The following is a 15,923-nucleotide window of genomic DNA, read 5'->3' as shown; positions in this document are numbered from 1 at the left end:
ATTATAAGAAAAGCTTGCATGATTTAAAGTTTGCCTCGTCTGTCTTTTCCTTCTTAGCTGATATTATGTCTTTTTGTAAGAATATATATGGTGGCCGGTGGCCGGTGATTGCCCCCCCCCTTCTTCCTGGGAAATACCCCACTCTAGAAAATACCCGCCCGGAAAGTACCCCATCCCCATGGAAAATGCCCTCTCGGAAAATACCCCTCGCGGCTGAATGGTCTCTTATCACTTTCTAACTAGAAAAAAGGACTAGAACTCACAGGATCAGAAAATTATTTTCTAATTAGAAACCAAGGACTAGAACATTTTGGGGTTTAATGTTACTTTTTGCAGTCATAGTAACAGCGTAGACCCGAAATATTCCTAGAAATCATAAGGGAGTAGATATCAATTTCACATTTTTTATGCGTTTTTTAAAGTTTCTTTTGTGCCCCCCCCCTCCCCTTAAAAACAAAATCCTGGTTATGGCCCTGAGGATTATAAATCAATTTCTACCTCCCCTCGTCTCTCCCTTAGAACTAATTATGAATTTACCTCATGGTCCAATGTGAGCTGGGACATTTTGGCATTAAAATGCACCCTTTGGGGTATCTACCTCCCTCCCTAACTACAAAAAAATCAGAGAACCCCATTGTAGAAGTTTAAGTGCCTTTTAAATTTTGTAATTTGTCCATTGATTACAATGGACTTACATTTACAATGCTTACCTTTGACATTAATATAGTAGAAAACATACTGACATTTTTTGCGAGGGAGTTTACTGCAGGTGGGTGTCTGGGGAAATTTCAATAGGGAGAAAATTTTGAAAATAATTTCCTTTCAGCGAGGATGTATTTTCCATTGGGGGGGGGGGGGTATCTTCCGCAAAGAGGTATTTTCCGGGAGGGTAAACGCCTAGAACCGTATAATCTAACATAGACTTACAGAGTTAGTACCCATAGTTCATAAAGTTTTCTTAAAGGGTCCATAGCTTCAAAAAGTGAATATGGTGGCACGAATATTGAAATTTCCATATTTACTTTCAATATGTTTTCGAACAACATTCTTGAACGATAGGTGTAAGGAGTGTATTTTGATCAGTTTTTTTTAGGATATACTTACTTGATTGAGCAGGTAAATTTACAAATCTTTTCTTTTTCTCTACTGTTCAGGCCTTACCTTTAATCTTAACATCTTCGCACGGGGAGAGGGTCCAGACCCTCAAATCTTCCCAATTACGTTAATGTCTTAGGGAAACAGCTTTCCCCAAAAATATTCATTAAGTAGTCCCTGAAAACATCCATCTACTCAAGAATGGTTTCTCCGAGTACAAGCACGTCCAGCAATACAGTATAAGCAAAGACATACATAGCACAGTCCAAACATGAGCAGTCAGAGACATACATGAGCAGTCCGAAGGGTAAGATTTCATAAGGTTATAAAATAGGCTTTTATAAAAATCGGGGCATATCTTTTATATTGGTGTTATAAAATCGGTTTATGTCTTTTATATCGGTTTTAATAAATCGGCAATTTGATTAAAAAACTAGGGTTTTTATGAAAACCTGGTGAACTTACGTATCACTTGAAGCATTGTACTAGGAGTTCGATCACACCTAGGTAATAGTCTAGCAAAGACTAATTAATACCTGTCATTACTTAAGTACGTAATAAGAGAAACGCCTTTTTTTGTAAAATAATTACAAATACTTTTTCAACAAAATAACTTTTTAAAAAAGTAAAGAATTCCATTAAACCAAAATGAACAAAAATAGAATCAAATAATCCACCAAGCATATAACTACCACACATCAGTATCAATAAATAAATGAAACCCAAAACAAACAGAAATTATGATAAATAAGAGTCAAGCTCAAAACGAGAAGAAATTAATATGAGTAGGGTTCTAAGCCTGAAGCTTCTAAAAGCCAGAATATGATATATACTTTACTGAAAAAAATTCAAATGAAATTACTGAAAAAAATCTGCATTGTCAGTTTAATATGCATATGCTGATATTTATTCCTTAAAATATTAATTGATTTTTGATTTCTTAAAGTTAGAAAAGTGAAAACGTTTAAAAGAAATTCAGTCAAGTACAAATTATATTCTGGCTTTTATAAATCTTGGGGTTTAGAACCCTACTCATGTTAATTTCTGCTCGTTTTGAGTTTGACTCTTATTTATTTTAATTAAATAAAAAAAAACAAGTTTTTTAAACTGAAAGTAAAGAGCGACATTAAAACTTAAAACGAACAGAAATTATTCCGTATATGAAAGGGGCTGTCCCCTCCTCAACGCCTCGCTCTTTACGCTAAAGTTTTTTATTGTTTTAAAAAATAAAGTTGTGAGACAGAGTCAAACTTTAACATAAAGAGCAGTAGAGATGCCTCAAGAGGTCCGAGACGACACCCCTGCTGCAACCTACAACTTTTTTGCACCCCAAATATGGGCATAGCCTCCCTAGGGAGAACACGTGGTTAATGGGGTCAATGACCTCTTTCTCCATGGTCTCTTTCTCCAGGTATGTTTTTGGCACGCTCTCAGCGAACTTTATGATCCAGAAATAGTATTTGTTGTTGTTTCCGAGGCAAATGTCAAGGTCAATGTTGTTGTTATTGTTGTAAGTGCACGCTCTCAGCGAATGTTATGATGTCAGGAAATAGTATTTGTTGTTGTTGTATGCTAGCGAAGAATATTATGATCAAGAAATAGTATTTGTTGTTGTTGCTCGAGGCAAATGTTATGAGTTTCCAGGAAACAGTTAGATCACGTGTTTCCTTCTCAGCCAATCAGAGGGCTTGCTTACATATTAGCGGCGGAGTGAATATAAGGAAAGGATTTTTGCTATAGTTTTATTAGTCTGTGAATAGAATTCACTAAGTTTTTAGTTAGCAGTGTAATAACATGAGTGAACAAGTTGAGTTAGAAATATCCTTTTATTGCAACTGTTCTATTTGTAAAGGACATTTTCATGACTTTGAACATTCTCATGAACTTACTGCATGTTTAGACAGCATAGAGGCAGAGACAGATGAGAAGAATCTGGAGGAAATGAGAAGAAAAATTATATGTGACAGGGAGAAAAATTTATACCGGGCGCAAGTATGTTCACATAAAAGAAGGATTGATATGATAGAAAAGGAAGAATAAAAGAAGAGACTGGTAAAAGAGGGCTTTCTCTATAGTGGAAAAGACAGCAGTGAAAACCCAATGAAAAATGTATATAAAGCAAGATATAACTCGGATTATTGTGATGAACATGATCTAAGAGAAGAGAAAAAGTGGCCCTTTAAAAGACAACATAAGAGCTCATTCTAAGAAAAGGATTTTAAACAACGGAAACCATGGGGGAAGTGTTCTCATATACCATTTTACGATAAATCTAATTTTTGATATGCTTGATAAGTTTTATACCATAATCATACAATAAATTTGTTTCTGCTATTTTAATTTTCTCATACTCGATATGCATAGAGTAAGGATACCAGCAGAGACTTCTGTACATGAATAGTTCAGATTGATTAGATCACCCCTTAGAGTGTTCTCAGTCCACAGCCAAGATTTCTATCAAAGATAAAAAAAAATTTCGTAGAAGTTAGCTGTGTAATTTTTTTTTTCTTAAGAAATGAACATTTCCTCTTTTTTTTAACCATGCTATTTAAATAAATACATTCTTCTAATTTTTATTTATTTGACAGATCAATATTTATAACAGTTTTTAAATATATAATGTCAGGTTCAATTACTTGAATATCATCATCTTCTATTATCATTATATTACTCAGAGGTGGCATGTCATCATATAACCGCTCGTCATCTTCGACGCAGAGTCGACCCGAAGGTCCCCTTCTCACCAAATCATCTGAAGTATATGATAGCCCATCCTCAGTATAATGAACTTCCATAATACAATCTGTAGAATCGGCGCCAGCATGACAAAGAAGAAGCTCATCACTTCTTGTGAGCTCCCACTCGGCCCATACATTATCTCCATCATGCGCACTATGATTAAAAAAGCTCACCGGAATGGTTTGACCTTCTTGAATGTACTCAGGGGTTTCCTATAAATGTAATAAACAGGATTTCTTAGTATTTTTCATTATATCCTTAATTTTCATGTCTAAAATTCAACAATTAAGTGGATATGGGATATTTATATATGGGACGAGCTTTAAAGTCATTGGTAAAAGTCTGTACGAGATTTAATGTCCTAGATAAAAACTTCTATGAGATTTAATGTTCTTGATAAAAGCCTGCATGAGTTTTAACGTCCTTTGTAAAAGCCTGTACGATATTTAATGTCATTGGTAAAAGTCTGTACGTGATTTAATTTCTAATTTCTGAAAAAAGGGGAGAGAGGTTGCCACCGAGGGAGTGTCCAATCCACCATACGGTTTATATCAACCCTGTCACAACCCATGGCGCATTTGTCAGAAAAAATATCAAAACATACAAAGGGAAAATTCTTGGTCCCACCCACCCCGCGCGGTGTGGGGGAGTTTGGTCAGTATTGTCTCATCCCAGGGACGGAATCCGATCATCCGAACGCGATTCAGGATGTTTGCTCACTGTTGAATCAATCCGAGGAGATGGAATCCAGGCTTCGGCTAGATGATAAAAGAGTCTAAAAACGGTCTCGCTCGAGATAATCTAAAGGTAGTAATAATAAGAATATTATCTTTGGGTTTCTTCAGCAGCAGCACTCTAACGTCAGAGCATCCCTATGTGAGAAGAGTAGATGTCCAAACCGATAAAAAAGTATACTTATGGTCCAGAGCGGAATGGCACTACGACACTGTTTTCACACTAGCACCAGCTCTCCACACAACCCCCCCCCCCCTTTGAAAGCAGAGAAGACTACCATTTTTTCTTTACTATTGTTAGATACTCTAAACAGTTCACCTCACAATGTTACAGTATAAATACTCTAAGACATCGCCTCTCATCATCCCATCCCCCCAAAAACACTTTTCCAACATTTATCGCTAAAAATTTTTAGTTTCAAGTCATTCATTCGGGCTTTCGCAAGCAATTCAGCCCACCGTGTAGCACTATAACTACTCTAAGACATCCCTCTGCCACCACCACATCCCCCCAACCACAAATTTCTCTTAGAAATAATATTTTTCCCACTCCAATACATAATAATATTACTAGTACTAACAACTCACTGCACTATTAAGCCATCCGAGCTCAACAAAAGTACGTTTTATCGAGAAAATATTAGAAAATTTATAGATTTTAGTACAAATAGCTTACAAAAACATGAAAATATAACTACTACTTGCAACTCACTGCAACATAAGGATACCAGAGGCCAATACACCTACGTTATATCAAGAAAATATCTGAAAATGTTGAAGGTATAGTAAGAAAGGCTTGCAAAACATGAAATGCAACTAGTACTAACAGCTTATGGCACTACTAAGCTATCTGAGGTCAACAAAAGTACGTATTATCGAGAAAATATTAGAAAATTTATGGATAATAGTAGGAATGACATGCAAAAACATGAAATACTACTACTAATACTAGCAACTTACTGCAACATAAGGACACCTGAGGCCAATATAACTACGTTTTATCATGAAAAATGTCTGAAAATGTTGAAGGTATAGTAAGAAAGGATTGCAAAAACATGATAATATTACTATTACTAACAGCTTATGGCACTACTAAGCTATCTGAGGTCAACAAATTATCGAGAAAATATTAGAAAATTTATGGATAATAGTATGAATGACATGCAAAAACATGAAATACTACTACTAATACTAGCAACTTACTGCAACATAAGGACACCTGAGGCCAATACAACTACGTTTTATCAAGAAAATATCTAAAAATGTTGAAGGTATAGTAAGAAAGGCTTGCAAAAAACATGAAAATAGAACGACTACTAGCAACTCACTACAAGATAAGGACACCTAAGGCCAATACAACTACGTTTTATCAAGAAAATATCTAAAAATGTTGAAGGTATAGTAACAAAGGCTTGCAAAAATATGATAATACTACTAGTACTAACAACTTATACGGAGTTCTGAAAGTGGAAGTTTATTAAATTATTAAGAAGGCTATTATTTCTTTGAAATATGCATTTATACAACAATTTCCATGTTTTTGGTTTTATACTAACGAAGAATTTAAACATAGCTTCAATTAACTATTTTTCACAATCAAACTACGAGATTACATTTTATTGAACCAGACAAATGTATGGTCATATGATTTTATTGTAAAAGCCACTATACTTTATAAAATTCCTTTTTCCATGTTTCGTCTCCTTAACAATTCCTGAAAGTTTCAAATTAATATACCAAATCATACATGACTTTGGACTTCATTATGGAGTTCTGAAAGTAAAATCTTTAGCGAGAAATAATAATAAAATTTTAACTTACATTAAGATCAGCAGCTTGCATGGTAGGTTCGGACATCGCTTGACGGGGGTTGAGGCTTGTGGTGGCATTGACATGGAAGGGTAGGGCTTCTCTTGATTGGTGGTCATTATAGGGCCAGAATATTTCATGACTGTTCCTCTTGAAGGGCCGGCGACTTCACCGTCTTGTATGTGGAGCATAAATGGGTCAGCATATCTCCTCTGAAAGTAAAAGTTTATTAAATTATTAAGAAGGCTATTATTTCTTTGAAATATGCATTTACACTGTAATTTTCATGTTTTGATTTTATATTAATGAAGAATTTAAACATAGCTTCAATTAGCTATTTTTCACAATCAAACTATGATATTACATTTTGCTGAACCAGAGAATTAGGTTTAGACTTTTATTAAAAGCCTAAACAAAAACTGAAATTGTAAAACAGCAAAATGTCGGTAACATGAGTTAATTGATTAGGTTTAGAATTTTATCAAAGGCCTAAATGGAAAATTAAAATTATGCAAAACAAAAAAATGTCACTAGCGTCATTAAATTGGTTACCATTAACTCAGGAGCTATTGAAACGGGATCACTTGCGTGAATAGTACACACTTTTTCCATATTCCAGATTCACTGTTCAACTTCTCTCCAAATTAAGGGATCTTATCCCGCCACCAGACACCAATTGTGGCAACTTCTACTGCAGTAACCAATAATTAGAGCCCAAGCTCTAAAATTGGTCTTAATCAGAAACCCTTATCGTTGTCTAAATTCACCAAGTGTAAAGATTTTCAAACAGAGGTCTTTTTTCTACAAAGTTCAGGGAAAGGTCTGACAATTTCATACGAACAAAAATTCATTCAATACGAAACTAGCCTATATTTCGGCTCTCCACCAAAACAGGTAATTAACCTTTTTCAATTCACACATAATTATGAAGTACAATCTCAGGATATAAATATCACGAAGTGAAAATAAAAAAAAGAAAAATGATAAACCAACACACCGGCCAGAGAGAGATGGCCAAATTATATCGAAGTCTTATAAGCTAATCTAAATTTTACTCATTTGAGTAAGGGAAACAACCCCATTCTGCAATAGCAGAGCTAAAAAAGCTAACTGAGGAAGGGTTCTAGGAGTTTATTCCCCAGGAATTTTTTTTTCAAATCATGCCATACATATCCGATTGAATAGACCCTCTCGTATCAGTATAATTCGATTCAAGTACCAGTTCGATGGCTTATCATGAGAACTTATTATATGCTAATCTAATCTAACCTAACTTACACGTAGAGAAAACCAACTTATAAACTAACCTAACAGCGCCTAGCCACTGGTTTTTCTATTTTTATGCAATAATGTGTAATTTTTTGTTTATGATAGTTTCTACTCAACTTCAACTCTAGGGGGGGGGATTTCAAGAGCGAGGGTTGAGGCGATGGGCATCCCCACTCCTAAGGCCTTTTCTTTCTAGTCTTGCATATCATAGTTAAAAACCATAGTTTTCATGCCCCCTCCTGTGAATTGGGCATTAGCCACTTTAATTTCCAAAAATGAGCCTTTTTCAAAGTTTTTGTGACGACTCCTTCTATATGAAGTGCCCGGCTATGTAGAAAAAACCAAAACAACATGTTGTGTCCCACGTCATTCTTTACTTAGACAGCACTAGCGCTCTGCATATGATTGGTTACAACCCCCTTTTTTCTTATTTTTATGCGTTTCTCTTCTTTTCTGGTTTTAATCTGCAATTAGACTATATGATGTAAGAAGTATTGTACAGAATTCCGTCCCCGTGAGTGATGTGGTAAGTTTTGAGAGTGTTAAGTGGTAGATATAAAGGTAATTATTGCTATAAGAGCGTCAACTTTCAAAATTTTTGCGAATAGATAAGATTTAGGTCAGTATATATATCAGGGTTTTGAAAATTTAGAAATCAGTATAAGCTGAAATATAGAACAATATATAAAAATAATGGATAGTTCTTCAAATGTATGCTCTCCAACGTTTGATGTAAGTTCAAATAATATGACCTTTCGATGTGTTTTCCAACCAAAAATATGTAAAATACGATGAACTATGTTCCCTTGATTATAATGGCTTGGCTAAAAGGAATTTTCATTGAAAAACTCGCGAAGTTAGCTATTAATGTGGCTTTTCGAGGTTTTTTCAGACGGAAAATACTAGAAATGAAATGAAAATTGGTCCCCCCCCCCAGAAATTTTGAGGGTGGGGGGAAGGGAGATTTTAAATTTCGATTATATTTGTTTTTTTTGTGTGTGTGCACTCTTTGACTCTAGAAAGTCCGTTCAGACCTTCTGGGTCTGTGGTAGCTAGTACGTCCACACAGAATTTGCTTTTTATTCCAATTGCAAATATTTAAAATGAATTAGTTTTATAGTTTTACATCAACGGTTAGCTGTATGAGAAATTATTTGAAGGAAAACACCACAGGTCCTACAAATTACATACCGTAATCTAGTTTATTATGCTTGAAAAGTCTAAAGACTAGAAAGAATGTTAGCTGTTCGACTCGAACTGGTACTCGAATCGAATTATACTGATAAGAGAGGGTCTATTCAAACAGATATGTATAGCATGATTTGAAAAAAAATTTCCGGGGGATAAACGCCTTGAACCCTTCCTCAGTTAGCTTTTTTAGCTCTGCTATTGCAGAAGGGGTTGTTTCCCTTACTCAAATGAGTAAAATTTAGATTAGCTTATAAGGCTTCGATATAATTTGGCCATCTCTCTCTGGCCGGTGTGTTGGTTTATCATTTTTCTTTTTTTTATTTTCACTTCGTGATATTTATATCCTGAGATTGTACTTCATAATTATGTGTGAATTGAAAAATGTTAATTACCTGTTTTGGTGGAGAGCCGAAATATAGGCTAGTTTCGTATTGAATGAATTTTTGTTCGTATGAAATTGTCAGACCTTTCCCTGAACTTTTTGGAATAAAGAACTCTATTTGAAAATCTTTACACTTGGTGAATTTAAACAGCAATAAGGGTTTAGTATTGTGATCAAATTAAGAGCTTGGGTTCAAACTATTGCTTGCTGCAGTAGAAATTGTCACAATTGGTGTCTGGTGGCGGCATAAGACCCCCGAATTTGGCGAGAAGTTGAACGGTGAATCTGGAATAGGGACAAAGTGTGTACTATTCGCGCAAGTGACCCCGTTTGAATAGCTCCTGAGTTAATGGTAACCAATTTAATGACGCTAGTGACATTTTTTTGTTTTGCATAATTTTAATTTCCCATTTAGACTTTTAATAAAATTCTAAATCTAATCAATTGACTCATGTTATCGACATTTTGCTTTTTTACAATTTCAGTTTTTGTTTAGGCTTTTAAGAAAAGTCTAAACCTAAGTCTCTTGTTCAGCGAAATGTAATATAATAGTTTGATTGTGAAAAATATCTAATTGAATGTATGTTTAAACTCTTAATTAATGTAAAATCAAGACATTAAAATTACAGTGTAAATGCACATTTCAAAGAAATAATATCCTTCTTAATGATCTCATAGGCATTTACTTTCAAAGGAGATATTCTAACCCATATATGCTCCACATACAATACGGTGAAGTTGCCGGTCCTTCAAGAGGACCAGTCATGAAATATTCTGGCCCTATAATGACCACCAATCAAGAGAAGCCCTACCCTTCCATGTCAATGCCACCACAAGCCTCAACCCCCGTCAAGCGATGTCCGAACCTACCATGCAAGCTGCTGATCTTAATGTAAGTTTAAATTTTATTATTATTTCTCGCTAAAAATTTTACTTTTACTTTCAGAACTCCGTAATGAAGCCCAAAGTCATGTATGATTTGGTATATTAATTTGAAACTTTCAGGAATTGTTAAGGAGACAAAACATGAAAAAAGGAATTTTATAAAGTATAGTGGCTTTTACAATAAAATCATATAACCATACATTTCTCTGGTTCAATAAAATGTAATCTCGTAGTTTGATTGTGAAAAATAGTTAATTGAAGCTATGTTTAAATTCTTCGTTAGTATAAAACCAAAAACATGGAAATTGTTGTATAAATGCATATTTCAAAGAAATAATAGCCTTCTTAATAATTTAATAAACTTCCACTTTCAGAACTCCGTATAAGTTGTTAGTACTAGTAGTATTATCATATTTTTGCAAGCCTTTCTTACTATACCTTCAACATTTTTAGATATTTTCTTGATAAAACGTAGTTGTATTGGCCTTAGGTGTCCTTATCTTGTAGTGAGTTGCTAGTAGTAGTTCTATTTTCATGTTTTTTGCAAGCCTTTCTTACTATACCTTCAACATTTTTAGATATTTTCTTGATAAAACGTAGTTTTATTGGCCTCAGGTGTCCTTATGTTGCAGTAAGTTGCTAGTATTAGTATTAGTATTTCATGTTTTTGCATGTCATTCATACTATTATCCATAAATTTTCTAATATTTTCTCGATAATACGTGCTTTTGTTGACCTCAGATAGGTTAGTAGTGCCATAAGCTGTTAGTAATAGTAATATTATCATGTTTTTGCAATCCTTTCTTACTATACCTTCAACATTTTCAGACATTTTTCATGATAAAACGTAGTTATATTGGCCTCAGGTGTCCTTATGTTGCAGTAAGTTGCTAGTATTAGTAGTAGTATTTCATGTTTTTGCATGTCATTCATACTATTATCCATAAATTTTCTAATATTTTCTCGATAATATGTACTTTTGTTGACCTCAGATAGCTTAGTAGTGCCATAAGCTGTTAGTACTAGTTGCATTTCATGTTTTGCAAGCCTTTCTTACTATACCTTCAACATTCTCAGATATTTTCATGATATAACGTAAGTGTATTGGCCTCTGGTATCTTTACGTTGCAGTGAGTTGCAAGTAGTAGTTTTATTTTCATGTTTTTGCAAGCTATTTGTATTAAATCTATAAATGTTTTAATATTTGCTTGATAAAACATACTTTTTTTGAGTTTAAATGGCCTAGTAGTGCTGTGAGTTGTTAGTACTAGTAATATTATCATGTATTGGGGTGGGAAAAATATTATATCTAAGAGAAATATGTGGTTGGGGGGATGTGTTGGTGGCAGAGGGACGTCTTAGAGTAGTTATAGTGCTAAACGGTGGGCTTAATTTCTTGCGAAAGCCCGATTGAATGAATTGAAACTAAAATTTTTACGGAAAAATGTGGGAAAAGTGTTTTCGGGGGAATGGGATGATGAGAGGCGATGTCTTAAGAGTATTTATAGTGTAACATTGTGAGGTGAACTGTTTAGAGTATCTAACAATAGTAAAGAAAAAATGGTAGTGTTCTCTGCTTTCAAAGGGGGGGGGGGGGGGGTTGTGTGGAGAGCTGGTGCTAGAGTGAAAACAGTGTCGTAGTGCCATTCCGCTCTGGACCATAAGTATACTTTTTTATCGGTTTGGACATCTACTCTTCTCACAGAGGGATGCTCTGACGTTAGAGTGCTGCTGCTGAAGAAACCCAAAGATAATATTCTTATTATTACTACCTTTAGATTATCTCGAGCGAGACCGTTTTTAGCCTCTTTTATCATCTAGCCGAAGCCCGGATTCCATCTCCTCGGAATGATTCAACAGTGAGCAAACAACCTGAATCGCGTTCGGATGATCGGATTCCGTCCCTGGGATGAGACAATACTGACCAAACTCCCCCACATCGCGTGGGGTGGGTGGGAACAAGAATTTTCCCTTTGTATGTTTTGATATTTTTGCTGAAAAATGCACCATGGGTTGCGACAGGGTTGATATAAACCGTATGGTGGATTGGACACTCCCTCGGTGGCGACCTCTCCCCCTTTTTTTTCAGAAATTGGACATTAAATCACGTCCGGGCTTTTACCAATGACAATAAATATCGTACAGGCTTTTACAAAGGATATTAAAACTCGTGAAGGCTTTTACCAAGGACATAGAATCTCAAAAAAGTTTTTATCTAAGATATTAAACCTCGTATAGGGTTTTAACAATGACATTAAATCTCCTCCCATATGTAAATACTACATAAACATTTAATTGTTGAATTTTGGACCTGAATATTAAGAATGTAATGAATAATACTAAGAAATCCTGTTTATTACATTTATAGGAAACCCCTGAGTACATTCAAGAAGGTCAAACCAGTCCTACGAGCTTTTTTAATCACCGTGCGCATGATTGAGATACTATCTGGGCCGAGTGGGAGCTAACAAGAAGTGGTGAGATTCTTCTTTGTCAAGCTGGCAACGATTCTACCGAGTCCACTATGGAGGTTCATCATACAGAGGATTGGCTATCAAACACTTCAGATTATTTGGTGAGGAGGGGACCTTCGGGTCGGCTCTGTGTCGAAGATCACGAGTTGTTATATGATGACATGCCCCCTCTGAGTAATATAATGATAATAGAAGATGCTGATATTCAAGTAATTGAAACTGACATCATATATTTAAAAACTGTTATAAATATTGATCTGTCAAATAAATAAAAATTAGAAGAATGTATTTATTTAAATAGCATGGTTAAAAAAAGAGGAAATGGTTGATTTCCTAAGAAAAAAAAAAACGTTACACAGCTAACTTCTACGAATTTTTTTTTATCTTCGATAGAAAACTTGGCTGTGGACTGATATCACCCTAGGGGTATGATCTAATCAATCTAAACTATTCATGTAGAGAAGTCTTTGCTGGTATCCTTACTCTAGGCATATCGAGTAGGAGAAAATTAAAATAGCAGAAACAAATTTATTGTATGATTATGGTATAAAACTTATCAAGCATATCAAAAATGAGATTTATCGTAAAATGGTATATGTGAACACTTCCACCATGGTTTCTGTTGTTTAAAATCCTTTTCGTAGAATGAGCTCTTATGTTGTCTTTTAAAGGGCCACGTTTTCTCTTCTCTTAGATCATGTTCATCACAATAATCCGAGTTATATCTTGCTTTATATACATTTTTCATTGGTTTTTCACTGTTGTCTTTTACACTATAGAGAAAGCCCTCTTTTACCAGTCTGTTCTTTAGTTCTTCCTTTTCTATTATATCAATCCTTCTTTTATGTGAACATACTTGCCACTGGTATTAATTTCTCTCCATGTCACATATAATTTTTCTTCTCGTTTCCTCCAGATTCTTCTCATCTGTCTCTGCCTCTATGATGTCTAAACATGCAGTAGGTTCATGAGAATGTTTAAAGTCATGAAAATGTCCTTTACAAATAGAACAGTTGCAATAAAAGGATATTTCTAACTCAACTTGTTCACTCATGTTATTACACTGCTAACTAAAAACTTAGTGACTTCTGTTAATAGGCTAATAACACTTTAGCAAAAATTCTTTTCCTTATACTCCCTCCACCGCTAATATGTAAACAAGGCTCTCTGATTGGCTGAGAAGGAAACACCCGATATAACTGTTTCCTGGAAACACATAACATTCAGATCGAGAAACAACATCAAATACTCTTTCTGGATCATGACATTCTTCCCTAGCATACAACAACAACAAATACTATTTCCTGACATCATAACATTCGCTGAGAGCGTGCACTTACAACAACAACAACAACATTGACCTTGACATTTGCCTCGGAAACAACAACAAATACTATTTCTGGATCATAACATTCGCTGAGAGCGTGCCAAAAACACACCTGGAGAAAGAGACCATGGAGAAAGAGGTCATTGACCCCATTAACCACGTGTTCTCCATAGGGAGGCTATGCCCATATTTGGGGTGCAAAAAAGTTGTAGGTGGCAGCAGGGGTGTCGTCTCGGACCTCCTTAGGCATCTCTACTAAGAGCGAGGCGTTGAGGAGGGGACAGCCCCTTTCATATACGGAATAAATTCTGTTCGTTTTAAGTTTTAATGTCGCTCCTTACTTTCAGTTTAAAAAACTTGTTTTTTTATTTAATTTCTGATCGGTTTTTAGTTAATGCAGCTTTTGTTTTGGCTCGCCGTCATTGAATAAGTAAACAAAATTTGCATAAAAATTTTACTTTTCTTTAGCAAAATGGCTGTCTCTAAATTTGGTTCTGACGTAATTTACAAATTAACTTACGTAACGAACTTCTATATTCGTATATTTTTCGTCTGGCAAAAAATACAAAGTTGCAGATTTTTGGAGATATGAGCTTGAAACCTATGTTGTAGGGTTTTCTGATACGCTGAATCTGACGGTGTGATTTTTATTGAAATTCTTTCACTTTTAGGGGATGTTTCCCCCCTCTTTAAAAAATCAGGTAAATTTTCTCAGGCTTGTAGCCTTTGATGAGTAATACTAAACTTAATAAAATTCATATATTTAGAATCAGCATTATAAGCCCATTGTTTTGATACATTTATTGACATCAAAGTTCCGTTTTTAAAAGTTCCGATTACTATTGAGCCGTATCGCTTGTTTTTTTTATTGTTTTTTGTATTACGTATATGTTATTACGTATATGATGGGGTTCTCCCCTTATTCAATACCACGCTCTTTACGTTAAAAGTTAACTAAAATTTTAATTCACAAACCCCTGAATCACAAAGGCCGTTTAATTAGAATAGATAGCTCTTTTGAAAGCACGAAAAAAAACTGTAGCGTAAAGAGCGAGGAATTGACTTGGGGGAGACCTCCTTCACATACGTTATAATTTCTGTTCATTTTAAGTTCTAATGTTGCTTCTTACTTTCAGTTGAAAAAACTTATTTTTTTAAATTTAATTTCTGATCGTTTTTTTAAATAATGCTTGGAAATACGGCGCCCCCTTCATAGAAATGTCTCTTACCCCTAAGAAACATCCTCCACGGAAAGATTCTCCCGAGTGACCCCCTCCTCCAGCCCCCCCCCCCTACCAGAAAAAAATACTTCCTGAAAATGTCTGTATACTTCCCAATAACCAATAGAATATGTAAGCAATGGGCAAAGTTCAGAACTTGCAGCCCTTCCCCTGGGAACTGTGGGAAATTAAGTCATCGTAAAAGACATATTTATTAGATTTTCGACTATGCTGAACAAAATGGCTATCTCAAAATTTTAATTGGGTGACTTTGAGAAAAAAATGAGCGTGGGAGGGGGCCTAGTTGCCCTCCATTTTTTTTGTCACTTAAAAAGGGCACTAGAACTTTTAATTTCCGTTCCAATGGGCCCTTTTACGATATTCTAGGACCACTGGGTCAATACGATTACCCCTGGAAAAAAAAATAAACACGCACCCGTGATCTTTCTTCTGGCAAAAAATGCAAAATTCCACATTTTTGTAGATAGGAGCTTGAAACCTCTACAGTAGGGTTCTCTTATACGCTGAATATGATGATGTGATTTTCATTACGTTTCAATAGTTTTTAGGGGGTCTTTCCCGTTTTTTTCGAAAATCCGCCAAATTTTCTCAGGCGCGTAACTTTTGATGAGTAGGATTACACTTGATGAAACTTATGTATTTGAAATCAGAATTAAAATCTGACTCTTTTGATGTATCTATTGGTATAAAAATTCCGTTTTTTAGAGTTTCGGTTACCATTGAGCCGGGTCGCTCCTTACTTACAGTTCGTTACCACGAACTGTTGGATAATTTCTG

The 15,923-nt window shown here is 35.0% G+C and overlaps 2 protein-coding genes across 2 annotated transcripts in view; both read right to left on the bottom strand.

Moving 5' to 3' along the window:
• The window catches only part of LOC148949000 (uncharacterized), a 42,996-nt gene that overhangs the window by 13,042 nt on the left and 14,031 nt on the right, over positions 1–15,923 (bottom strand). The gene's annotated exons all lie outside the window — the stretch shown is intronic.
• On the bottom strand, positions 3,665–6,785 carry LOC148949001 (uncharacterized). The gene is made up of 2 exons (XM_089094169.1): positions 6,390–6,785; positions 3,665–4,046 (listed from the first exon to the last, which is right to left on the bottom strand). Exons 1-2 carry the CDS (start codon positions 6,423–6,425, stop codon positions 3,669–3,671), a joined length of 414 nt encoding a protein of 137 aa, XP_088950295.1. The 5' UTR covers positions 6,426–6,785; the 3' UTR covers positions 3,665–3,668.

Source organism: Artemia sp. Qi Xiang Cuo, chromosome 9, assembly GCF_049724085.1.
Source record: "Artemia sp. Qi Xiang Cuo chromosome 9, ASM4972408v1, whole genome shotgun sequence".
Lineage (NCBI taxonomy): Eukaryota > Metazoa > Arthropoda > Branchiopoda > Anostraca > Artemiidae > Artemia > Artemia sp. Qi Xiang Cuo.
Note: the sequence above shows the minus strand (reverse complement) of the source record. Positions and strands in the feature narration are given on the sequence as shown.